This window comes from Mustela nivalis, assembly GCF_964662115.1.
Source record: "Mustela nivalis genome assembly, chromosome: 11".
Classification (NCBI taxonomy): Eukaryota; Metazoa; Chordata; class Mammalia; order Carnivora; family Mustelidae; genus Mustela; species Mustela nivalis.
In genome coordinates this window covers 56,303,602-56,330,978 of record NC_139030.1, presented here as the reverse complement: position 1 = coordinate 56,330,978, position 27,377 = coordinate 56,303,602, and the positions used below count along the sequence as shown (strand labels likewise).

Sequence of the window (27,377 nt, the reverse complement as noted above, 5' to 3'; positions counted from 1 at the left end):
TAAGTATTTCTTACTATTTATAGTTCTTTAAGTGACAAGCATTTTCATTATTTTTAGGTTCGATCCATAGTGAGTGACTTTGCTGTCTTTCTTACAATTCTGTGTATGGTTTTAATTGACTATGCCATTGGGATCCCGTCTCCAAAACTACAAGTACCAAGTGTTTTCAAGGTGAAGTTATCATAGCATATATAATCTATTTCACCATCTCTAGGCCTTATCTTCATTTAGATGATGGCTATAATCCTAGTACTTGAGGTTTTCATGAAAATACAAGGAATACAGATTGATGGACATTCAGTAAAATGCCCATATGACTAAAATTTTGGTCTTATATTAAAAAATGAAAATGGAATCTAGACACCACTTGAAAAAAATTTCTGTCAATTTTTCCAGTAGGAATATCCATATACAACACTCCTGAAAGATAAGGAAACATTTTGAAACTTAAGGAAAATGCATTATCTTGATGCAAAATTGCACAGCGGATGCGGCTTTGAAAAAGACATAAAATTAGGTCTGGAATAGTATTCTGACCATGTTACGAAGTATGTAACCTTGGGTCGGTTACTTAACCTCTTTGAGCCTTGTTTTCTCACCTGTCAAAAAGGGCCAGGAGGTTCTCAAAGAATGTCAAAATGAATTCCTCCGGGGCTCATCTCAGACACCAGCAATGTTTAGAACCATTCCCAGAGCTCCTGATATCACCAAGTGTCTTTTTGCCATTTTCCCATAATGGCCTGTGAACCCATCTAAAATAAGAGTTATACACAGTTTTCAATGTGCTGTTTATAAATGTAAATAAATTTGCCAACTGTAAATGGTAAATATTAATATTATTTTATATACTATAGGTATTGATCGAAAACATAGATTTGGGGGCCAATCTGTCAGAGTTTAAATTCTGTTTCCACCTCTTACTACCCTTGGGACCTTGGGCAATTTACTGGACCTCGCTCTGCCTCAGTTTTATTATCTGGACCTTTCCTAGAGAGTTGTGAAGAAAAAAAAATGAGTTAAAATATTTAAAGTACTCAGACTGGTGCCTTGTACCTTATAAATGGTTTATAAATATGACTATTATTGTTAGATGTAGCTCACTTAGCACATCAATTTATAATTAGGGCTTTCCTAGTAGCATCTGTAGGATTTAATTCAATTAGGTATTCATCAATCCAGTTACTAATGATATACATTGTTTTATTTCTTGCAGCCTACCAGAGATGATCGTGGCTGGTTTGTTACACCTTTAGGTCCAAATCCATGGTGGACAGTAATAGCTGCCATAATCCCAGCTCTGCTTTGTACTATTCTTATTTTTATGGACCAACAGATTACAGCTGTCATCATCAACAGAAAAGAGCATAAACTAAAGGTATATTTTAACATCTATTTTAATGTAAATTATTGTGCCCTAACCAACATTGATTGATGTTTATTTTACTTCACCTGTACTCTAGTCATTTGTACAGGCAAACATTAAAATAATGTTTTCAAGTTTGTAATTTTTATTGTCTATAATCAAGATGTTTGTCTCGCAATGAGCTTAAAATGAACTAAATTTTTACTTTTTAATTAATGTATTTATTGCACTTGGCTGAGCCTAAACTCTTAAATCTTATTTCCAAGGCTTAAAATAATACACTTTGCTGAGATTGTAACTTTCTTTACCATATTTAAAATATTTTAATGAAATAACAGTCTGTTCTGGTGAAGGGCAGCTTTACCAATTTGTCTTGCATATGTGATTCCTCTACTTCTCTATTTGACCCTAAGTATGCCTCTTAGATTGCATTCATTATTGGAATAAATTACATCTTCAGGTATTTCTCATTTGATGTAGTTACTCATCTGTCCATAATGTCTATGACAACAAAAACCAGCCATAGATGTTATAGTTTGTAGGTGATATCTTTGTTGAGTTTTATTACAGATTTCAATGACCATTTTTATAAACTAAGAGAATGAATATGGATGTATCTTACTTGTTGTACTCTGACCCTGCCATTTTGCAATTGTGAATAATCAAAGTTGTTCACAGGTGTGCAACATTTCTGAGATATTTAGTGTGAGCATTATCACAGGAATACGTTAAATGAAATCAATGATATCAATGAATGGTCAAAAATAATCTAAATCAGGGACACCTGAGTGGACCAGGTCATGATCCCCGGGTCTTGGGATGAAGTTCCACTTTGGGATCCCTGCTCAGCAGGGAGCCTGCTTCTCCCTCTGCCTGCCACTCTCCCTGCTTGTGCTCTTTTCTCTCTGACAAATAAATAAATAAAATCTTTTAAAAATAATCCAAATCAAACCTTGTAAACATGCACAATTAATCAAATTGTTTTGTTCTGGTATCATGAGATAATTCCCAGCTATCTTCATATACTTTTCAAACTCTAGGAAAAGGCTCCTTGTCAGAGCAACAGAAATCATGCTTTATAGAATTTTATAAGTATGTTTGTCAAAAGCATTAAACAATCTCTGATTGAACTATTTGGTGGAAAACAGTAATGGCATTATCATAAAAAGCACAATTATTTCTAATAAATATTACTAAAAAGGAATTTTATGTATATATGGGAGGAGAATGTGTGTCTATACGAAAGTTGTGTTCTTCATTCTCTTTGTAGAAAGTACTTCAAGTGCTCAGAACGTTTTCTAAAAGGATTAGTTCAATTGACTTTTGCTTTTATTAAATAATTCTTAATTATGTAGAATTTAAAAAACAAAACAAATGAGTAAAGGGAAAGAGAGAAGGGGGCGCCTGGGTGGCTCAGTCGGTTAAGTATCTGCCTTTGGCTCTGGTCATGATCTCAGGGTCTTGGGATTGAGTCCTGCACTGGGCTCCCTGCTCAGCGGGGAGCCTGCTTCTCTCTCTGCCTGCCATTCGCCTTGCACCTGCTTGTGCTCTCTCTCTCTCTCTCTCCCTGTCCAAAAAAAAAAAAAGAGAGAGAGAGCGAGAGCGAGAGCACCAAACCAAGAGACATACTTTTAACTGTAGAGAACAAACTGTTGGTTACCAGAGGGGAGATGGGTGGGAGTTGGGTGAACTAGGTGATGGGGATTAAGGAGGGCACTTCTTGCGATGAGCACAGGGAAGTGTGGAATCACTAAATTGTATACCTGCAACTAATGTGACACTGTATGTTAACAAGCTGAGATTTAAATAAAAACTTTTTTAAAAAGGTAGCTTTAAAAAAAATCTAAAAAAGTCATACTAAGTATATAAGTGGTGTACTAGTATATGGTTAACAACCAGTTCTCTGCATTTAAAGGAGAGGGACCCTGATTTATAATTTATAATGTTTGCTGATTTTCGTAGTGTGAATATTCCCACCATGGACCATTTCATGTTACCAATGTGATATCAATTGGCAGGGAAAAATTTTGAAAAAATTTTGAAAAGTAAATAATTGTTTCTTATAAGCCTATATGAGTTGAATTTAAAACTACCCCATTTAATACTGGAAACTTAGAGTGATGTACAACCCTCGAAACAAGAAATTCAGATTCCCAAGTTTAATAGCCCACTTATTTAATAACAATTATTTAAAAATATTCGCAGCCTTTCCAAAGTTCTAAGTCAATAAATATGCCATATTTCTCCCTTTACATATCATGTAGAATAGCTAAAATACCATAAAACATCTAAAAGTGGTCTTTTCAAGTACTTGCATTTGTAGAATTAAATGTAGCATTAAAGCATTTAATATTTTTGTCACTGAAATAAACTTGAGTTTGTATAACTAAAATATATTACATGACTTGTAATTAATTTTTTATTGTACAAATAAATGGGCAATCAAAAGATTTATATTCTGTTCCTTAATAGGCTGGATCTAGTAAACAATAGAGCAAGTGATTTAATCATTAGTTCTGCTATATTGCCATGAGTAGAATTAATTTTTTTAAAAAGATTTTTATTTATTTATTTGACAGAGAGAAAGATCACAAGTAGGCAGAGAGGCAGGCAGAGAGAGAGAGGAGGAAGCAGGCTCCCTGCTGAGCAGAGAGCCTGATGCGGGGCTTGATCCCAGGACCCTGGGATCATGACCTGAGCCGAAGGCAGAGGCTTTAACCCACTGAGCCACCCAGGCGTCCCAGAATTAATCTTTTTTAAAAAAGGTTTATTTATTTATTTGAGGGATGGAGGATGGAGGAGCAGAGGGAAAGGGGAGAGAGTTTTAAGCAGACTCCCCATTGAGCCTGACTGGGACAGGGGGTCCCGAGGGTCTTGATCTTATGACTCTGAGATCATGACCCGAGCCAAAACCAAAAGTCGGACACTCAATCAACTGTGCCACCCAGGTGCCCCAAGAATTAATCTTTCCTTGGTCAATGTAAATCTGAACACTCCATCTTCCTCCTTAGATGTGGATATTGGCAAAGCAAATTCTTTCCAGTGAAGACATATTTTATCTACACCAAACACTTTTTAAATTTTTTTGCCTATAACCATTGTCCTCTGTAAGCTTCAGTATAATGCATTCTGCTGCTGCTGTTTTTCCTGCGAACAACAACAAAAGATCACCTTCTCAGAACAGTCTTGGCTTAAGTAACGGTTTGTTCCATAGCCGCTCTCCCCACCTGTTGCTTCACTGAAATGTTTGCATAGTCCCCTGGCTTTGACTTGAACCACATTGTCAGGAAAAGATACGTGTTTCTTGAGTATATCCCCAGACCACAAGTTAACCACATTTTCAGCTTGTTTTTTTTTTTAGTCACTTAAAAACCCATTTTTGCCTTGTTTGGATCATGACTTGAAATAGTTCAATGAATTGTGTTTTCTGGTTTCTGTAGATGACCCTACATCATGTATCTTAGTCTGTATTGTACATCCAAGTCACCTTGGAATTCATCATTTTGATGTCTTCCAAACTTACATTTTCCCTTTTTCTTCACTTTTTATTTTTACCAAAGCAGTACTTGTTTTCCTGTAGAGCATTTTTTCATGCCATTAAAAATGTTTTTTTTTTTAATCATTTGAGAGTGTTACTACATACACAGTAAAGCTGTATTGAGATGAAGAAGTTGGCCCAACTCGCCAAGTGACTTTCTCCTCCCTCAGAATGAAGAAGCTCAAATTAGCAAAATTCCAGTTCACTGCACCTCATGATCTTTTGGGTCATTCAAGAGTGAAAGAAGCTGTAAATACAAAAATTTGAGAAAGCAAGTTCTCATCTATATTGTATATAGGTATAGATCTGTACTCTAGCATTTTTTGTTTTCTTATCTCAAGAAGTTTGATAGGCATAGGTTACTTGACTCCCTTTGAAAAGCATTAGAAATAACTGCTTTTTTTTTTTTTAAAAAAGCACATTCTCCAAAAGTAGAAAGAAAGATATTATCTTACAGAAAAGAAAGTTTCTGTTAAACTACAACTGTGGGCTTTTCTACATGTTTCTGTAGACAGTTCAGGCTTCTTTTGACATCATTTTTAATAAACAGCAATACAATCTCAGATCACTTGAGTAAATGAATGCGTTTGCAACATTCATTTGGCACCACATTCTCTTGATGATTATGGCATTTGATATGTTCTTTTTTGCCCTCTTTGTCAGCCTGGTTCTTCATGTCAATCTATAGTCTTTTATGTGGTTAACTTGACAGATGCAGGAAATTGCTGCCAAGCTTTGAAATGAATTTTTTCAGCAGTGGCATCTGGGTATCAGATGGTCCTCTTGGCTGGCCTCTTGTCTTGCTGCATGTTGGTTTTAGTGGGGTCTGGTGTAGTATCACCTGTTGCTATGCTCCCTTTTCCTCCCATATGTCCATTTCCTGTGATTCATGGATGAAAGTGAGAATAAAAGCTCTGATTCTGTCTTTATTTCAGAAAAAAAAATCTACAGAAATATGTTCGAAGGTACAGAGTTCTCTCTCTGACAAAGGGATACTTCCCCTTGGCTGTCATGCCTATCAGCTAATAATTTGGGTACAAAGACCAAATTTTAAGATATTTAATGAAAGGCAAGAAGGATGATGATGATTAATTAGTGGAAGTGCCAGAACTGCTTTATTTCCTTTGATTCACATGAAATTAAGATGCTCCCATTGCTGTCCAACGTAATCAGGGGGAAATTGTGTTTTTGTTTTTATTAGATGCGTGTATTGTACAAAGCTAGCTTTCTAAATTTAAAAATGAAATTATTTACTCGGAAACCATTATTTTGTCTGCTTCCTGCAATCCAGAAGCTCACTGTTTATATTTTATTGTCTTTTTTAAACATTAGATAAGAGCCGTAGGAAATCACTATCATGAAGAAGGCCTTCCTTCTATTATTAAGCCCTAGTGAGCATGGATCCTGGGAAAGTCCAGGGTGTGCTAAAAGGACAAGCCAGACCCTCCAAGCCCCTTGTCCTCTGCCTTCCCCTGATGCTTATCACATGGCTGTTAGCTAGTCTTCCTTTCTTTCTTAGCAATACCATAACTTTGCAAAACAGCCCAGGGGGCACCATTCACATCACTGGTTAAGATAGCTCCTTTAAAGGGACCAACATTTGTATTCTATTCTATGCAGCCACATCTTCCAAATTGTTTATTTGAAAGGACTAGATGGTCGCAGTGTAGCCCTCGTGAAGCTTCTTCTTAAGCCATTTTGCTGGCTTTCTCGTCCCACTCTCCAGCTCTTAGTAATAAAAATCTTTGCCGAGTTACTTGGAAAAAGGAGTTTCTAGAGTCCTATTGACGAGGGAATTTGCAGTTAGTCATGCTGGCGAAGCCAAGCCGAGGAAGGCCACTACTGAATTGGTGACAACACAGGAGGAAAAGGTCCTGTTGTGCATATCTGCTATTTTGTCTTCGTTGTCTCCTGTGCTTCTGTCATTCGGCAGGGGTAAATGCCGAAAGGACAGGAAGTACGCTGACTTTAAGAGTGTTTTTCTTAATCAAACAATTAACGAAACAAAATAACAGAAAGAAAACACTACCATGACAAATATGCGACAAATGCTCAGGATGTTTCACATTCTAGGCTTTATGAGAGTCATAGTAACTAGGAAATTCTTGCAGTTTGATAGAACAGCCTGTAAAAAAAAAATCAGAATTATTATTCCTTTAGAAGGATTGGTAATTTCTGCTCATATTCATAATAACAAATGTAACGGCTATATTTATTTTAAATTATACTTATTAAATATGATTCTGAAAGGTGTTTTAATGAAGCTTATTCCGCTCTAAAAAAGCCGATCTGTTCCTTATTGATTGCTTATTGTGTGCCAATGATTGTGTTAAAAACTATTGGAAATACTGAGACATTATATGATACGTTACCTGCCCTTAAGAAATGCATCTTTTTATTGAGGAGTCTTGAGACAAATGAGAACAAATAAGAATTTATTGTTCAATTGCCAGAATATAATAGTCCCTAACATTTACTGAGTGCTTGGTATATATCAGACATTGTTCTGAATAATTTTCAAAATTAAATTATTTAATTCTCACAACAACCCAGTGAAGTGACACCTGTTATCACCATCATCCTTTTTCAGATAGGGAAACAGAGGCACAAGAGGTCACATGATTTGCTCAAGGTCATTGGTTGAGCCAGCATTTGATCCCAGGCCACCTATCTCTAGAACCTAAGCCCTTAACCACTGTGTTATATACTACCTCTCATGAAGTCAGTCATTAAGAGTTGAAATGTAAAACCGGCCAAGCCATTTGCTACCCTGGAGGCTTTCCACTGACGATTTCCTATGGGGGGGGGGGGGGGGATGGTGAAGGGAGAGGCACACGCTGTTTGCCCTTCAGCTTCTTTCCTGGGAGCCCTCGGCCACTCACCATGTCTCCCTTCCTTGCATCTCCACTCCACATGCCCTCTGCACCTGTTTTTTCTCAATTATGTTTCTTGCCTGGTCCTAGAAAGCACTGAAGTCAGTGATAGTGGAGTAAAATCACAGAGAGACAGAAAACACAAAAACTTTCATTTTAGGGAGAGGCCAAATTTTTCTAGTGTTGAAACTGAAACAAATGAGAGCTAGATAGAGAGAAAGAGCTGTATCAGGATAAAAACAGGTGTGTATAAGGAAGCTTAGATTCCATGGTATTATTTTTCCCAGTAAGACATTGAGACACCCACCATTGACACAAAAGAGGGCAATTGGAAACACCGTGTTTGAGAAGAGTTTCTCTTTAGGTCTGATATGAAGGGCTTCTTGAGTATTGTCAGGAAGTGGTTTCTATTCACACTCAGACCATCTGAGTACTGTCGTGGATATGGTCCTTACTTTGTTTTCTCTTTGTTTTCTCCCTGATGCCTGGTACATGGTGTTCAGTAATTTTTTGTATGAATAAAGGATGAATGAGTAGCTAGCTATATGAATTGTAAGTTAACTTGCCCATTTAAGGAAACCAAGCAAAGTGACTGTATTTAATAATGACTTTAATTATCCAACAGAAATAGAATGGAAACTAATGTAATCTGAACCCAGACGTACATTAAACCTATTAAAGTAGGTTGAAGTTACTATAATCATAATTGTAATAGGAACATCTGCAACTTTTCCTTAAGTGGATTATATATTTTCAGACTGTTACTTTTTTATCTTTAATTTATTTTGCATTTTAGAATCAGTTGTCTAAGACTCAAGATAGTATCTCTTTTCTATTCTTACTGTTCCATGGTGGTGGTGTCATTTGTCTCTATACTAAATTCAGTTCCTATGAGAATCCTCTTTTCTTTCTTTTAACAGAAAGGTTGTGGGTACCATCTGGATCTATTGATGGTGGCTGTCATGCTTGGGGTGTGCTCCATCATGGGCCTGCCGTGGTTTGTGGCTGCCACTGTCCTGTCCATCACTCATGTCAACAGCTTAAAACTGGAATCAGAATGTTCAGCTCCAGGAGAACAGCCTAAGTTTCTTGGCATTCGGGAGCAAAGGGTTACTGGGCTTATGATTTTCATTCTTATGGGTTCATCAGTCTTTATGACCAGTATTCTGAAGGTAATGAAATCTGCCTTTATGAAGTTAAGAGAAGGCGGAATATATTTATTATTGTTTAAGAAATTTCACTTGAATCAAAGCCATCAATTTGCAAATACTGTATGGCATGTGACAAAAGTGATGAATTTCTTTACCATGTTTATATAACCTCTTAACAGGGGAAGTTATGTGCTGTGTTTTGGAAACCTTAAATACCGAAGAAATTTGGCTTGGCAAAGTAAATGTGATGTGTAAATTATTACTGTAATTTTGAAATAGTTACTAGGTTATGGGGAGAAGTCACTCATTATTTCTAACTCATTCTTGACCTGAATTCACTGCAGGCCCATATGAAATAAAGTCTCCATTTTCGTGTCAGATGTATTTGCAATTAACATTACCTAGTATAAGATAGAGGTGCAGAGATGAGCCATGTAATAGTCATGGCCACATATGCAGTTTTGTATATTAAATGTTTCATGAAACTACTGCATGGATATCACCATTGTATATCCTTATTTTCTTTACATTTAAAATAATTGAGTCCATTTTGAAGAGCATTAAAGAGTAGTTATTTGTCATAGAATTTTGACAGGTATTACCAAGGTTATGTCAATTGTATTCTAACTTATAACTCATTTTAGTTGTCTATAATTTGAAAGTCCTAATGGAATGATTTAATCAGTTATATAGGTTAACTTAAAATTGATCATTTATGTAAGTACGTTTTCAAGAATTTATTTCTATGTTATATAAGTACAGAGCTACAATTATGCCGAACTATTCCAATAAAAAGAGAAAAACTGAACAGTCCACGTTTGCAAATGTCCTGCATAATATCAGAACATCTAGATGTTAGCTCCATTATTCATCTTTAATCCAAATATCTTACCATTGTGGAACAAAATTCAAATTTCCCTTAAGTAGTATAATAGTAATAGTTAATATTTATTCTTTATTATGTATTTTATATGCCCTTTTATAGGTTATGACCTATTAAATACTCATAACAACCCTATTATTACCATCCTTTTTTAGATACACACAGGAAAACTAAGGCACAAAGAGCTTAAGTAACTTACCTAAGGTTATGCAGCTAAAAAAAAAGAAAAAAAAAAAAGTGTTAGAGCTAGGATTTGAACCTGGGACTTCTGGCTCTGCCTTATGTTGCCTTTAAAATATTTATTTTTCTGTGTTTTTCTTTGGTAAGTGAAAAATAGCATGACCAGTTATATGAAAATAACTTGTATCTTTTCTCCAATTGTTCTTTTACAGTTTATTCCCATGCCAGTGCTATATGGAGTGTTTCTTTATATGGGTGCTTCATCTCTAAAGGGAATTCAGGTAAATTGCTTGCAGTAAACCATTCACATCTGTGATGACCTATCTTAAGTCTATTGATGCTAAATCATGTGATAGCTAAGAAAATGACATCATCTGAGGAGCAGCTTTCACACCACCATTAAATTTCTTCACAATGGTTCATAATTTTAAGGTACTTTTGATTACCATAAGTTATATTAAACTGTATAAGGTTTAGACTGTACAAACCTCTTAGAAAACTAATAATAGTACATTTCAAAAATATCCAAATGCTTTTAATCTTTGATACTGTAATCATGTGTATGGGACAGAAAAGAAGAACTGTATGTACAAAGATGTTCATTGTAACACATACTATCAAAATATTGGAAATAACCCAATTATCCATCAGCAGTAAAATAATTAAGTGGTCTATGTTACAGTCACTTAAGATTGGTAATTATGATGGCCATAAAAGGAACATGGTAAAAAGGCTTATGGCTTAATGCAGAGCAAAAAAATAGGAAAACATGCTGTACCTACCCTATAGGTTTATAAAGCTGTGAGTGTGAATGAATCAAAAGGGAAGGTAGAGAAATAAAAACAGTTATTAAAGTAGTGAGATCCTGGGTGATTTTCTTCCTTTTATGTTTGTTTTTCTATTACTAGAATGATTATATTTACAGAATTCTTTTTTAAAATTAAATTAAAAATATATAGGGTAAGGCAATTTCAAGATGTAAAGGGAAGCTTATTACTTGTTTAGATAAGTATTAGTTGCATACAGTTGTATTAATTTTCTATTAGCAAATTATATGACAATTTATAACAAACTACAATTGACTTAGTGACTTTTAAACAATGAACATTTATTATTTCACAGTTGTGTGGGTCATGAATTTGGGAACAGATTAGCCGGGTGGTTCTGGCTCAAGATGTCTCTTGTAGTTGCTGTTGGGATGTGGGGCTGCAGGCATCGGAAAGCTTGACTAGGACTGGAGGACCTCTGTCCAAGATGGCTTACCACACAGCCCTGGGAAAAGGCATTGATTCCTCTGTGGCTGTTGGTAGGAGGCCTCAGTTTTTTGCTAGATAGGCTCTTCATAGGACACTTAAGTGCTCTCATGACCAGGAAGCTGACTTCCATCAGAGTGAGCAATGTGAGAAGAGTGAAGGTGAAGTCACTGTGCCTTTTGACTTAGTCTCCAAAGTTACATATGGTCACTTCCGTTTGTTTGTTTGTTTGTTTGTTTGAAGTGAGTCATTATGTCCAGCTTGCACACATAGAGGGAAGTTAGACTCCATCTCTGGAAGAGAATATTACTGAAGAATTTGTGTACACATTTTAAAATGACCACAATTGTATTCTAGTTTTTTGCAGAGGAAGTTGGAAAATTATTCATACTCGCGATATCACAGTGGTTTGAATAGTGTTTCCCCAGTCATGTCCACCTGCAATCTCAGTATGTGACATTATTTGGAAAAAGGGCTTTTGAGGATGGATTAGTTATGAGGCTCAATATGAGCCCATCATCCAACATTTGGGGTGAACCCTAAATCCAATGACAAGGATCCTTACAAGAAGAGAAGACTCAGGGAAGAAAGCCACATGAAGAAAGAGGGAGATTTCTACTTAAATTTTTGGAAAAATCTTGTCTTATGACTTAACATCATTGATCTAAAACACTCGAGTTTTCTTCAAAGAGGACTAATTTTAAGCGTTATTTATTGTGAAGTATAGTTTATTTTTTGTTGACCAAAGGGAAAACAAACTGCTGCTTTTTCTAAGACACAGCTAGTCTCATTGCTGTTCAAAGATGTGAAAGAAAAGTCACCCGAATACTATGAATTTGTCAAATTAACCCATGTGAAGTGGAGCACAGGGCGCTGGATGGCATGCTGTGGTTCAAGGATAGACTAGAAGAGAAATTGAAATAGGTAATTTATTACTCACTGGTCCTGGAGGAAGTACCTGGTGCACCTTAAGGGTCTGTAATGGGAAAAAAATCAAGAGAAAGAATCAAGACCTGTGGCACATGACTTTATTAAGATTTGTGGGTGGAGTGCTTTGGGGTTATTGGTCTAAGTCTGATTGATCAATTCAAATAAAAAGCAGGGTTTTGGTAAGCCCCGGGGTGGGGGGTTCTTACCTAAGGAGCATGTAAAAGAAAGGCTCTGGGAGTTAAGGGAGACTGTTGACTGCAAGGACATTTGAGGGAGTCATCTCAGGAGCTTACATTTACCTGTGACTCTGCTGGCAGTTACCTAGGGCATGTGCCTGCATGAGGAGCTAGTGTTGATCCAGGTGACTGCAGGCTGCTTAGCCAAACAAAATGGATTCCGAGCAACAAAACCATGGGTCGCTTAGCTAAAGTCTTTACGCTGAGGAACAGGCAGCACAGAAACTCTCTTCCTGAATGAACAACCAATGAGTTTCTGACTTTGGAAGAAGAAAAAGCACTTCAGCCTTAGGGAAGTACTAGATATCAGAACTGAGGCAAAATTTCAGTTTGAAGTCATTGAAAGATCACTGGACACCCGAAATAGGTACTTTGACTGTTCTTCCTGACACTCGGGTCGAATTTACTTGGGAGAGGGAAATGGCTGAGAAGTGTGTTATGCATTTAAATTTTACTCTAATTAAATTTAATTTGCTCATTTATAATTTCACGTATGAAAAGTATATTTTGAAAGACTTGGTTTGGTAAGGCAGATAGAGAAGAGTACTGAAGAGGTTTTGTTTATTTGTTTTACTGTTTTTTGCCTTTGGCAAAAGTTCCACGAGTACTAATTTCATCTGTAAGTGAAAAGTATTTATTATTAGGCCCCAGGCTCACATAAATACAGCAGCAGAAGTTTAAGAAACAAAGTAAAATCATTTTGATAGGTTTCAACAGATTTTTCCCCCTAATTCCACTCACATGATTTTATACCCATGAGGTTTAGAACTAAACAAGAATGTCAAGTTTTGGAATTATTTGGGGTGTGAATCTCTCAAATGAAAATTGAGGAAAACATTATTAAAGGCCTATGAGAAAAGTATAATGCGTTTAAATAGCACAAATGAAACAGTAAGCAGGGTCTCACACTGAGAAACAAGGTTAGTGAAAATTTAAGTGAACACCAAACTCAGGAAGTCGAAATTCCTAATTGGGATTTTGTGGCTAACTGTGTGGGGGAATGGAGTATTGTTGATATTAGGACAAGGTAAAAGCCAAGTGCAAAACTCAGGATACATATTCCATGATCATCATTACTTGAGTAGTAATATGCATGTACTGAATCCCAACAGTTCAAGGAGCATGTTAATTAATTAGTTACCTTCTATGTTGAAGGAACTTATATACTACCTGATTGTTTGGCAATATTATGAAACATAGTATCTAGGTTTCTCACTGTGCAACATGGCAGAAAAAACAGATCACAGTGTTCTTATGAATGCTGTTTCTGTACTCAGATATATAACCACATCTATATTCATTCCAACACTTCAGGAATCCAAAGTAAAGCAAATGTGCCATTTAAACAATAACAATTGAAGCACCCACACACTGAAGTACACTTATGCAATAGCAGCTTCACAAATGGAGAAATGGTGGCTGGGAGAAATGAGTTCTATAGAAACTGAAACACGCAGCTGCAAGCCAGAGGATTTTGCTTTATTTCTTCCCTATTCTCACCTCCACCAGTCACCGAATTTGGTTTGTTTAATGACATGTAATTTAAAGAGATACTTAGGAGATAAAAATAAGAACACGTAAAGAAATTTTTGGAGGCAATATGGAGAAGGATGAACCAAGAAAAAGAAATTTAGCACTTGGTACTTGCATAGAAGTACATTTCAGTAAATGATTTTGGAAGGCATTAATGAATATAAACATAAATTCATTAAGTATATGAACAGTGGATGAACTAAGCTACATATGATTCTGGTTTAGATGACTGAGGGAAGAAATATCAGCCAGGCTGTGCCATAAGTCAAGGAATACAGAAGAAAAGAGGGATTTATGTTAAATTTGAGGTTCCTATTATATAGTTAAATATATTACCAATATATTACATATTATGTTACATCATTTTTGTTATTTATTTTAATACTTAAATTTTAAATATTTGTATATATTTTATATTTTTGTTTCATTTTATTATTAATTATATATTAACACCGTTTTTGCATGTATATTTAAATATATATGTTTTGCTTTAAAAAAAAAAAAGTTGTTCAACGCTAACATTTAACTCCATGGATACTTGTCCCTTGGTTTATTAGAGTAATTCTGGAATATTTGATGAGAATTGCTTACAGTTTTTAAAAATAATTTAGACAAGAAGTAAAATCAAATATCATTCTTTTGAAGATGCATAATAGATATTACTGTAGGAATGGCATGAACTAGAACTGACAGTGCTTGAAACCATCATTTATAAATAATCACTTCTTGTTGGAAACATTGGAAACTGTAAAAATCTGCCTGAGAAAAATTAAACAAAATGGTCCATGTAAAATAAAACTAGCATGTAGCAGCACAATTTGTTAGTGAGTAAAATGTGACTGAAGGTTTAAGGTTCTTGTAAAAATTTAATCTATAAAGTTTGAATTGAGAAAATTTGCTTTGGTAGACAAAACTCAAAATCGAAAGTATAACAATATCTTTATAGTCCAAAAATAATTGTACTGTCTTCATGGTAAAATTTAAAACAGAAGTAACTGTTCCAAATGAAAATAATTTAAATAAAATACAATTGAAAAATTATAAATGGCTCGACAGTGCACTAGAAGAAACTGAACTAGAAATCAGCTAACAAAGTTTGCTCTGGGAAATACTTGATTAACAGTAATTCATCTAGGTTAAATCTTTGTGGCTAAGGTTGTTTGTAGAGACAGCCTCAAAACCCCGTTGGGGGTCAGTGTGGTGAGGCCAAAACAGCAGAGTCAACACATCCCACTTAACAGCAGGATGTGGGTGGAGAGCTCTGGCAAGAGAGAGAGAGCGCGAGCGAGCGAGCGCATGCTGAAGTAGAGACCCAAGTCTGGGAGTCTCTAACAAGCATGTAAAAGTTAAAGCCATGGGAGTGGATGAGCTCTTTCAGGCAAGAAGAGGACAGAGATTGGACCCTAGTGCTTAGTGGGCAAATAAAAGGTAGAGCTTTGGGATGTGATAATGAAAAAGAGGATGATGATTACATTTTGTCTTTCAAGGTTACACTCTCCCAGGTAGCAATATTTAGCACTGGCTTTAATATTTTTAAACTCTTCTAAGTTATAGCCTGTCTCCATATGCAATAAACATGGGAAATTATGAAACTGAAATTGTGCATTTCAGAGTATATGCATAACAATCCTATTGTCCTGATGCCCAGATGTCAGCTTAAGTGTGGTCTCGATGTATGATATTTTGGACCATATTAAACATCTACTTGTCTTACTTTTATTGCCTGTAAAAAGCAATTTAGTCTGTTTATCTTTTAGTTCTTTGATAGAATAAAGCTCTTCTGGATGCCTGCAAAACACCAGCCAGATTTCATATATCTAAGGCATGTACCACTTCGAAAAGTCCATCTCTTCACAGTGATTCAGATGAGCTGCCTTGGCCTTTTGTGGATAATAAAAGTTTCAAGAGCCGCTATTGTCTTTCCCATGATGGTATGAAACTTCTAAGTCAACTTTTTTTCTTCTCCTGACTTTCTGTTCTCTTTGGAAACACATATAACTGAAATTGGAACAAGTCATTTTGAACAATTATGGGAAGCCATGATGTAAACTTTAGCTGCTAAAGCTAGTGACTAAGATAGGATTTAAGATTATATATGAATTTCAGGGATGTATATTAGTTTTGTCTCTATCATACTAAATATTCGTAGTGGTTTGAATTAACTGAAGTTGTGTAGAAGAATGTAAAATTTCAAAAGGTAACATTAAAGATATATTAGCAAATCCGAAAAACAAGGGGGATTTTCTAAAATTAAATTTTATTAAATATTTCAGATAAATTTCAAATATTTCCAAAAGTATAGCAAATTTGAATGACTATAAATTAAAATACTATCAGCATAGCTACGAATAGTTTAATGTTCATCTAAAATAATGCAAACTATTAACTACATCTATTGAAGAAACAGTCAATATATTTTGTAGGTTTTTCTTTTTTTCTGAGACAGTTTCTTTAAATGACTCCTTTACTGGATAAAATGAGAGCTATTATTCTGGGGATGTGGTAAGAAAAGGAAATGAAGGATGCAAAAAGACAATGTTTATTATACACACATGTCTTCAAGTGTCACTTTGATCTCAGTCTTAATTGAAATTGACTTGTTTCCACAAAAAAAAAAAAAAAAAGCAACAAAGCTACCTCTCACCTCTCCCATTTTTATTTTTTCCCTGTTATAAATTATTTTATTATTTGCTTTAGGTGTTAGCTCTGGTATTTGTAAGAAAACTGATGGACTTTTTGTTTACGAAACGGGAACTCAGCTGGTTGGATGATTTAATGCCTGAGAGTAAGAAAAAGAAACTAGAAGATGCTGAAAAAGAAGTAAGTCAGAGCAAAATCAGTATCTTACAAAGAGAAGCAAATGGAACACTCGCATAGTAACCACTCCTTGCAAAACCAAATCGTTGTGTTTATCTTTAGATGGTTAATGGTTACTAAAAACCACAGGTGGACTATTAATGTTTGGAAGATTAATGCTTAAAATCATAAATTTGAAACTTGAACACAGAGAGAACACAGGTCTTATGTGAGAAAACCAAACCCTTGTGAAGTATGCAAACACTTTGTACTTCATTATCCAAATTGTGAGGTTTACTTTTCTGTTCCTTCCCTTGTGGATAGCAGAACCTTATTGATGCTTACGTATTTCCAAGTTATGGTCCCACAATGGTTGCTTTTTGATTGAATATGTGAGAAGGAAGGAAAGAGACAGTATTCTTATTGGTATTTTTTAGAGAACAAAGTTTTAATGGCAAGATTCTAATTCTAATCAAAAGATTAAATTAGGGCACCTGGGTGGCTCAGTGGGTTAAGCCTCTGCCTTCGGCTCAGGTCATGATCTCAGAGTCCTGGGATTGAGTCCTGCATCAGGCTCTCTGCTCAGCAGGGAGCCTGCTTCCCCCCCCCACTCTGCCTGCCTCTCTGCCTACTTGTGATTTCTCTGTGTGTCAAATAAATGAATAAAATCTTTTAAAAAAAAGATAAAATTAGAGGAAATGGTTATGATCTGATCTGCTTTCAAAGTGCTTCAAGATTGAGTAAATGTAGTTTGAGAAAATTTGGGGATTTAATTACTTCCGTGAATTCCTGATCTATCCTATTCTGTTTTATGCATTAAGATGATTTGTTTTAACTTTTATGGCATATTTAAAGTTTGTGTGTAAGTCTAGGTCTCCTTGGAAGGCTAGTAACCATAATATTTTAAAGAAGTGCTTAAAAGTTTCTATAAAAACTATGAAGAGTCTAACTGGAAAAAAACAAAAAAAGACCTGTATACTGTTTACTGAAACAATTGAGTCCATAGGTTGTAGAATATAAGAACAACATTTCCATGTGAATAGAAATGAAGATGAAAGAAAATATTTGGTGAAAATTCTTTCTACTTTTCCTTCATCTACAAGGTGGTCTGTACATATGCTATTTCCTGTCTACAGCACAGTTTCTCAAATTGTGGATATATTCCTCTCTCCTTAGGGGAATTCGTTTGCAAACTCTTCAATGGTTCTAGCTTTTACTCAGTCATTAGGTGAAGTCAGGTTAGGCCACAAAGTCTAATGAAATTTCTCCTCAGATGTTTTTACAAATATGGCTATCTAATACGTGACTGGCTGGCATTCTTTTACTTTTCAGTGGTGACCCATCACTGACAGAGGATTCCCACGTTAGAGATGATCATGATAGTGTATTTTATATATACATGTTTACATCATGATGATATATTGATCATAATGCTGTATCTTGATTTTGCATAATTATTTCAATTTTCCAAAATAATGAAGAAATACTTAGAAACATATTTTTAGTAATATTATTACATTAAAAATATGATATCATAAAATTATCATTATTTCTTTATTTTTCTGTTTGACATACTTAAGTATGAGATATTTTTAAAAATAAATATTTTAAAATAATTTTAAAAAATATTTTATATTAATATAAATGTAAATATTTATATTAAAAATATTTTAAATATTTAAAAATTTTTAAAATAATATTTTAAAAAATATCTTAACTAGGGTATTTCTTTTTAGGGCTTTAGTAAAGGTTTTATCTCCTCCTCTGATACCTTTCAAGAAGAATATGACAGAATTTGGCATACATTAAATGTAAATAAGATGGACAGTGGAATAAAAATTCTGCAGGTTTAAGTTATCCATGTTTGATGTAATTAAAATTATGCAGGTTAAGAAATACTCAAGAAAGTTGAAATTCCAAGGGAGACAATGTTGAATATAAAACTCATTGACCGTGTCCCTTCAGTCTTTCTGATAATGAGAATACTTTAAGTGTACTAGGCAGTAACTTAAAAATGTTATCTTGCTTTATTTTCATGCTTTGATTCCCTGTTTAAATGTCTCTACTACTTCCCTAGAATAAGTTAGCAAGAGCCCCAGCTGTATAATCGTCCCTTTCACAGCATTCTCCTTAGGTCATATCCATACCATGGAACACTCTTTCCCTTCCAGAATTTCATAAAATGAAAAATGGTGTGTATATATAACATACTATGTTTAATATTCTTCCCTTATAAGAAAAATTTTAGATTCTCCCTTTATATGTCTATGAAATATGAGAGAACAAATTTGATAGTAATCATAAATTTATTCACATCTCTCATTTCCATTGCCCAGAAGCACTTCTGAGGTTGTGTATGTATGGTACATGCGTGTGTCCCAGATGTTCCATTTTGAAATTTATTAATCTTAGATAGGCAGAGACCCTATTCAATAAGCTTCTAACTTTTTTATGTCATAGATCCACTGTACTCCAATGGGTGTTTACTGTTTTTTGATTATGAAGATATATATTTTAGAAGTAATCAAATACTACTAAATTTCCTAGAATTCATGTTTTCCAAAAGGATACAAGCATAGATTAAAAATTTATAGAGGCAAATTTACCACCGTGTCCTTCAAAGTTGAGTCTAAGAAAAAGTAGGGGGAAATCCCTTGCAATACCTCAATCAGGCAGCTTTAAAAATCTGTGATAGATTAATGTGATGACGCTTGCGTGTGAATCCCAGCATGTGGAAAGAAACAAGAGAATCAATAATAAAATGTGGACACAATTCATTATTGAACATTTAAATATAGTTCTGACCAGTGCAAAGAAAGATAATTCTCCTTCTGACAACTGGAGAAAGAAAAAGTTTAAAGATGTTCACTTTCTAACTTGGAATTAGTTACTAAAAGCGCATGATCAGTATAGCGAATGGGATGATTTAAGAAAGATTGCACTAGATCTTAAATCCTTGTTGGTTTTTTATTTGGTCACCCAGATCTCAGTATTTCATTATCTTGAGGCTCTGGACTCCAGTGATGGATGTGATCTTGTGACTGTAGCGTCTTATATGAAGGCCCAGTCTTCTATGAAATTGTGCATTCAGGTGGTAAATGGACAAGTTCTCCAGAAATGCTGCATTTCTGCAATTGCTCAGATTAATTGAATAACTTTGATTGTGATCTGGAAAGATGGTAAATAGCAGAAAATGTTCAGCTCCCTGAGACTCGAATTTAAAGTAGGCTCACCTCTTGTCCTTTCGATGATAGTTATAAGCTTGTACCTTTATCCTCCTGGGTTTTCTTATCAGTAGCCCACTTCTGGTCTTATGGCATTGAGAAAACATTAGTTTGACCTTAAAATTCAATAATGAGTTAAGCAGAATAAATAGCTACACAGGCCAGTCCAAGGTCGCAGAGCTTCTGTTCCAAATTTTCATGTACTTCATGCATATGCATATGCATATGCTTCAGTTTTTAGAAAGAAAGGATTATAATCAGGATAGAAATGAATATTGGAACCCTGACATTTTGCACATTGCTCTGTGTAAAGGGAAGACTGCAGAATCAAATTCTGGATGTCCAAATGTGCTCAGAGTACCAACATGCTTTCCTTCCTACTTAAATATTCTCTAGGACATTGTACACATTTGACAAAAGGGCTGCTGTTAAAAGCAGAAAGCCCCAGCAGAATGTTTGCTCCTGGGTGGGTGTGGGTAGAAGGCAGTTAATGTTAGATAAATCCTGGAAACTGAGCTCTGGACAGTGATCATGATATTGACACTTTCTGGTTTACGGAGGTTCACTTCAACATATATGCTATGGGAGAAAACAAAAAGAAGCAAAAGAGACTTATAATCTGTATGAAGAAGGATCACGAGTAAGGCAAGAAGATGCAAAAGTAAACTAAGAATAAGTGCAATTAATGCAATTAAATTACAGAGGTCTTACTGCTAAGAAAGATGAGAATTAGTTATGGATTGGGAAAGCATGGTCTAATTACTACAGAGGCAAACGCTATTTCTAACTGAATCTTAGAGTAAGGCGAGCGTAATCTTCATCAAGCGGTGATTTTCGAAGTGTAGTTCTAGGACCTTTGTTGCATCAGTCAACACCTGGCAACTTGTTAGAAATGCAAATTCTTATACCACATTCCAGACTTATTGAATCAAAACTCTGTGGCTAGACCTAGAAATCAGTGTTAATGAGACCTCCAACTCCTTCTGACACATGCTAAAATTTGAAATAAGACCTTTTCTAAAACCACAGTATCTGTATCTCCAGAATATAATCTTCTAAATCCAAGCTACTCTATCAAAAGTTCTGTGTCTTATAATAATTTTGTTAAGTCACTTGGAGATATCGAATCATAAAAACATGCCACATCCAGTTATTTATTTGAATTCTATGTAGACTCCTCCTTCTCTCCATTTTTCCTTGTTTAGCTTTCATTGTTAAAGTGATTAGTTGTACATACTGGTTCTTCTATCTCCTGGAAATTTTAATACATCCCTCTTAGACACATCACATTTTATGGCTTACAGAGTACTGTGTGTGTGCGGGGGTGGGGTGTGTTTAACGTTTGCAGCATTATCCTTTATACCAATAATCAAAGAAGAAAGTGGTCTGAGTTCTATGGACTTTGTTTTCCTCTTGGATAAAATAAATGGGTCAAACTTGATTGCTGAAGTCCCTTTCATTTTTTTAAGATTCATGAATTCTAAAATTCCTGAATATTTTCTGTAATACTCTAACCGTCTTTGTGAACATTGGCTTTCTGCTGTTGTTCAGACCTTGAGCTATTTGAGAGTTCCTACATAGATACAGATTTTACCTGAGAAGTGGGTATAGTAACAGACGCTACCTATTTCACTAAAGGTAGAGCATTTGTCATGATAGATGAATGATCTTTTATGCTATCACAAATTATAATTCAGATCCATACTTCCTACTAATCAAAACACACCACAATTTTTTTTTTTAAAGACCACGTTTATTTACTTGAGAGCGTGAACATGTGTGTAAGAGAGAGCAGTGGGGGGAGGGGCAGCAGGAGAGGGAGAAGCAGACTCCCCCCTGAGCAGAGAGCCCAACACAATGTAAGGACACAAGGCTCATCCTAGGACCCTGGGATCATGACCTGAGCTGGAAGACAGACACTTAGCTGGTTGAGCTAACCAGGCGCCCCAAAACACACCACAATGTAACTCCAATTTTATTTTTCACTGAGCACAGGGCTTTGTCTCTAGCTGGGCTAGTTGTTATTGTCCTATTTGTTTCTACTTTTTATTCTTAGCCTACATTGTTTCTAGAGTTTCTTCCTGTCTTCTACCAAACTGATCAAATAAGACTGGCTCAGATACTACTTCCTCTCTTCCTGTATTTTGTGCAGTGATCCTTCTTGTCTATCCTCTGAGAGAATAGTGTATGTCTTTTCATTGCTATGTCATCAGTACCTGGTGGACTACTATCATGTAGATTATGCTCAATACATATTTGATAAATGGGTTCGTGAGTAGGCTCCTGGACAATTCACTGTGCGCCTAGCCCATAATGTGTGCTGAGTGTTTTGAGTGCCATTGATTTGATTTCTTTTTTTTAAGCCTCAGTTTTCCTGCCTTTTACTAGATATAACACTAACTATCCTTCACTTATGTAGTATCTGAAAAATGCTTTGGCTGTCTTAATTAAAAGATGGCATTCAAATCACAGCATGAGTAGTCTTCTAGTCAAATTGGTGAAATCCTTCAAATGTTCTTGGGTAAACTTGGATCATCATTCTTTAACATCTTCACCACACTGTAGAACTCAGTGTATTTTCGATGGACCCCGTGTAAATGAAGTGCTACATGGAGCTCATTTTCAGGTCCTTCTGACTTATAAACTGATGGATACCCAGTTAGCTTTGTGCTCTCACTCTTTTTCCTGTATGATTGAGATAAACTAGGTTGTCATTGTCGTGACGGCCAATGCCTGATTTGACTGTTCCTCCCCAGAAAGTCTCAGATTTTTGGCTTCCTCACAGTGCTGCCTGGGATGCAGCCGGCCCTCCATCCCTGAGCTCTGGGGCCCACCCAGCTTCCTTCTGGCACTGAAGGCAGCGGCTGCTCCGCCACCCTTCTCTTCAGATAAGCATGGCTTGGAAATGCTATCTTTAGAGGTGATGAGTTTTTGTTTGGATAGAATTATGACTAGTATAAAGCCCACACATGCTAACAAGCCACAGAGTGCAAAATAATTATTGAAAGCAATTTGAGAGAAAAGTGGAAAATCATCTGAGGAAAAAACAAAATTGTTCCCAAAGCTTTGGTCCAATTTTTTGCTGTTACGTTGAATCTTGAGCCTTCATTTTCCGCTGCCGGGTCACCTCAGCACTGATGGCAGTGTTCTTCTCTCTCTCTCACTCACTCTTTTTTATTTATTTTTTAAATTTTACTCTTTATTGAACCTTTTGACGTGTCTTCTTGACATTTTATTCCAAGTTGGTCAGAAATATACTATATACCAATCTTACTTTCCAGTGGACTACCAAGAAAAGCATTGCCTTTTGCTTGTATCTTGGTTTTACCTAAATAGCATTTGGGATCACTGAATGTTTTCTCTTTATGTCCCTCCATGTGTATTAAGGTAATGTTTTCAGTAGAAAAAGTAAACTTTTTTACCTGAAAGAATACATATGCTCAGTCCATGGCCTCAATGTTGTGCTTATAAGTCAATATGACATATGTATTATGTTCCATATATAGTGACTAACCCATTTGCAAGGCATGCCTTATTCCAGGCTGCAGATGAGCTCTGCTCAAATGCTAAAATGTGTAATTTCAAACCAATGATACTGTCTACTCATTTTGAATTAGTTTTAATAGTACTGCCAATGATACGAGAAATAGTCTTAATATACATGAAATACATGATAATAAAGTATATCATCTGATATCTATAATTACATGTATGTTTTTTGACACTTTTATTTTATTTTATTTTATAAAAGGAAAAATATTCTTGAAGGACAACAGAGAAAAAGAATAGAATTAGTTCCTATAATATAAAGTGCTAACTAACAGGTGCCATTCTTACCACAGCATATAAATGTAACAAAGTGTTTGTGTTTGACCAGGGCAGGAACTTACAAGAGAAGAGCAGCAGAGTCATGCAGTTCCCTGAACTTTCCATTATTACACAGCACAGTCTGGCCATAGATAACTGTAGGCAGCATGGTTAAAGTCCCGGCAGAGGGAAGCCTGCTTTGATCAGTAGGTTGGATGTGGACAGAGAGCACTCCAAGAGTGAAAATGAGACCTGCCCCCACATTACATTTTATATTCATAGGTTAGCCAACAGGCTCTAGAAAATACTGTTTCTCTAAGTAACAAGAAATACAGCAAGGACTCTTCAGAGGCGGCATGCAAGTTAAGGCCAATGCCTGGATGGTGGTAAGAATGGCCTTTCCTGTCAGAAATGACATCAGCCAAAGGTTATGTCTTTCCGGAAGCTGATTTAAATCAGTCAAGCTATGGTTAAGCTCCTAAAAGACAAATGAGCCTCCAGGGTCATCCTATTTTCTCTAGCTCTTCATCTCTAACTTCAGGTTCTATTTTTGATATTACACAAGGAATAGGATCTTGCCATCAGTGACAATACAGATGCACCTAGAGGGTAGTATGCTAAGTGAAACGTCAGACTAAGACAGATGCCATAAATTCTGATTGATTCTGATGATTTTACTCATACATGGAATCTAAAAAGCAAGACAAATGAATAAACAAACAAAAAGCAGAATCAGAACTATAAATACAGAGAACAAACTAATGGTTGCCAGAGGGAAGTGGTGTTGGGGGATGGGCAAAATCTAAGACAGGGAGTGGAAGATACAGGCTCTTGGTTATGGAATGAATAAGTCACAGAATAAAAGCCACCACAGAGGGAACATAGTCAATGGGATTGTCATAGTGTTGTATGGTGACAGGGGGTAGCTACACTTGTGGGCAGAGCAAAGCGTATAGAGATGTTGAATCACTATGTGTACACCTTGTGTGTCAGTTACACTAAAAGAATACATTAAATAAATAAAAGTCCATTTCTGGAGATAGAACTAATGATTCTAACATTTTTAAATGGCCACAAATCATTCTCTGAACTTGAGTGTTGCTAATTGACCCATTTGAAAATAAATGCTTTATATAAGAGCTATAATCTATAGATAACTAAAATTTTTTGGTGCATGGAAAAAAGTTGATAACATTATTGAAAACTAAACCAGGACATTTCAATATGGTAGGAAAAGATTATCTGTATCTTAAAGATATGGCTTTAAAGTGTTCTATATGAAGAAATGAATATATGAAGTATTTCTACCTTTTGGGGATGGGTAGGATATTGTGGTTGTAAGAAGAAATCTGAGGCATAAAACAAAAGCCCAAAATGTGTCTGGTGGAAAGCACACCTGTGTTTTTGTCCATACAGAAAGGTGACATCTCAGAAAAAATCTCTAGAGCAGTTGTTCTCAAAGTGTAATCTTTGGACCAGCATAATCAGCATCACCTGGAAACTTACTAGAAACATAAATTCTTGGGCCCTACTCCAGACCTACTGAATCAGAGATTCTGGAGGTGGGGCCTCACAATCTGTATTTTTTTCAAAGCTCTCTAGGTGATTCTGATGTAAAATAAAGCTTGAGAACCACGGTGCTAAATATATCTCTCATTCCCTTCTGACAGAGCATTCTGGGATTGTAATTTAAACCTTATAACAATGAAAACAATTACACTGTCCATATGTTTTTCCTTTTAAAATTTGGATTATTTAAAAAAAATGTGCTTGGAAATTAACCACGTTTTACATTGAGTGACATGAAGGAGATTGTTGTTAGCATTTAAATTACTTTGTGGTATGAGACTCTCATTAATTACTTATGTTCTTGGTAGCTGGTGCTTTATTGAAAGGACCTGTGCTAGCATTAATAAATGCAAACAAAGTGGAAGGTCCTGAGGTTAATGAGATAGTGAAACATTAATCTGTGTTTCTTCTTTAATGTAAAATGGAGACTCATCAGGTTCACTTTATATATTTTACATTTGTCTTTCCAGGAAGAACAAAGTATGCTAGCTATGGAAGAGGAGGGCACGGTGCAGCTCCCGTTGGAAGGGCACTATAGGTAAGATATACACATAAAAGCTTTAAGTCATGGAATGTGTTCTTATATGCTTAAGAATTTCCTACTGTGTGGATTCCTGCAAAGATTTGTCGAAGCTGTGTTAGAGTAGAAAGAACTGAAACTAGGAGTTAGATTACCCTGTCCTAGTACTAAGTTCTGACCCTAATAACTGTGTGAGTATAACCCAGTAGCTTAAAATGAAGGGGGAGGGGCAGCAGGAAACCTTGTTTGTAGTCTTTTCTTCTTGTATTTTATAATGGATACAAGAACATTGTATTGCTCTCTTTCTTAACCTTGAAAAGTAGCAGTTGAAGATGGGTTGAGATTTGATGCCAGAATACATGAGCTAGGTAGGTATTCACTAAATTGATCCCAGGTAAATGTTTGAACTCTGGAAGGTTACCCCTAAAATATGGCATTGCCAAAGAGATGATCTATTTCTTGAGTTAGAAGATTCAGTTTTACCAGTCATTTTAGGAAATATTTATGTAACTCTCCAAAATATGTTATTCTTCTTTAGACACAACAACATGCAAAAGAATCCAAACTCCTATGCATTATGATAAAGACCTATGAAAGTATTTGGCCAAAAGTTGTCTGTATGCATATGAGACTAATATACAGTCTCAAAGTGCTTAAGGATAATTTAAGGCCATGCCAGTAAAAAAGGAGAGAACATTTTTCTCTGAGGAGAAAATTTACCATACTATTGACCAAAAAATTAGAATCTTCTAGATCTTCAGGGTGTGCTGTAAAACCACATTCCCTAGGTTTTTAAAATATAATCATCTATCACATAATCATGGAAAGTCATTTTATCTTTTTTCAGGCCATACTCAAGTTTTAAAATCCTGTTGATTGTTTTGTCGAATCAACATATTCCCACATGTATGTTGTAGAAACTTAGTCTCATGTGGTACCACTCTTGGAAAGATGTTTTGGTTAGATGTATTTCCATCCTGCATTCCAGTGTGGAAGCTCACACTGCATGCTGCCATATTAAAGAATCTAAGGGGTGCTGCATTTTTTTAAAATGTAATTTTATTTAATCCAGCACTCTCTTTCTAAAAAAAAATTTTTTTTTAAATTTCTTTTCAATGTGCCAGAATTGTCTATGTACCACACCCAATGTTCCATGCAGTACGTGCCTTCCATATTACCCACCACCATGCTCACCCAACTTCCCACCCCTTGCCCCTTCAAAACCCTCAGATTGTTTTTCAGAGTCTATAACTTTCTAAACTCTTTTGCTTACAAGACTCATTGTCATATAATATCATGAAAAACATGTGTTCATACAACATTTTTGGGAAACTGGTTGATCTCATGCTTTGAGTCACTAAGGGCTGCTGGATTTGAGGAACTAAAGAATGTATTTCTAGACTGGAAAGGGAGGGAGCCTGTGAGATGCAAGGGTTTGCTCCAGACCTTTGGTGTCCCTCTTAAAAGTCTTACTTGTTTCCCTCTGTGAACAACTACCAGTGAGGGTCATGTGAGGTCAGC

General features: G+C 35.6%; 1 protein-coding gene across 11 annotated transcripts in view; it reads left to right on the top strand.

Annotated features, from left to right (window-relative positions):
• Positions 1 to 27,377, top strand: part of SLC4A10 (solute carrier family 4 member 10) — a 307,876-nt gene that overhangs the window by 265,226 nt on the left and 15,273 nt on the right. For all 11 annotated transcript variants that reach the window (XM_082691268.1, XM_082691263.1, XM_082691261.1 and 8 more), the window contains 7 exons: positions 58 to 171; positions 1,214 to 1,375; positions 8,695 to 8,946; positions 10,201 to 10,269; positions 15,698 to 15,871; positions 16,638 to 16,760; positions 25,807 to 25,874. In XM_082691268.1, the coding sequence (XP_082547394.1) occupies positions 58 to 171; positions 1,214 to 1,375; positions 8,695 to 8,946; positions 10,201 to 10,269; positions 15,698 to 15,871; positions 16,638 to 16,760; positions 25,807 to 25,874 (962 nt within the window). The remainder of the gene's footprint in view (positions 1 to 57; positions 172 to 1,213; positions 1,376 to 8,694; positions 8,947 to 10,200; positions 10,270 to 15,697; positions 15,872 to 16,637; positions 16,761 to 25,806; positions 25,875 to 27,377) is intronic.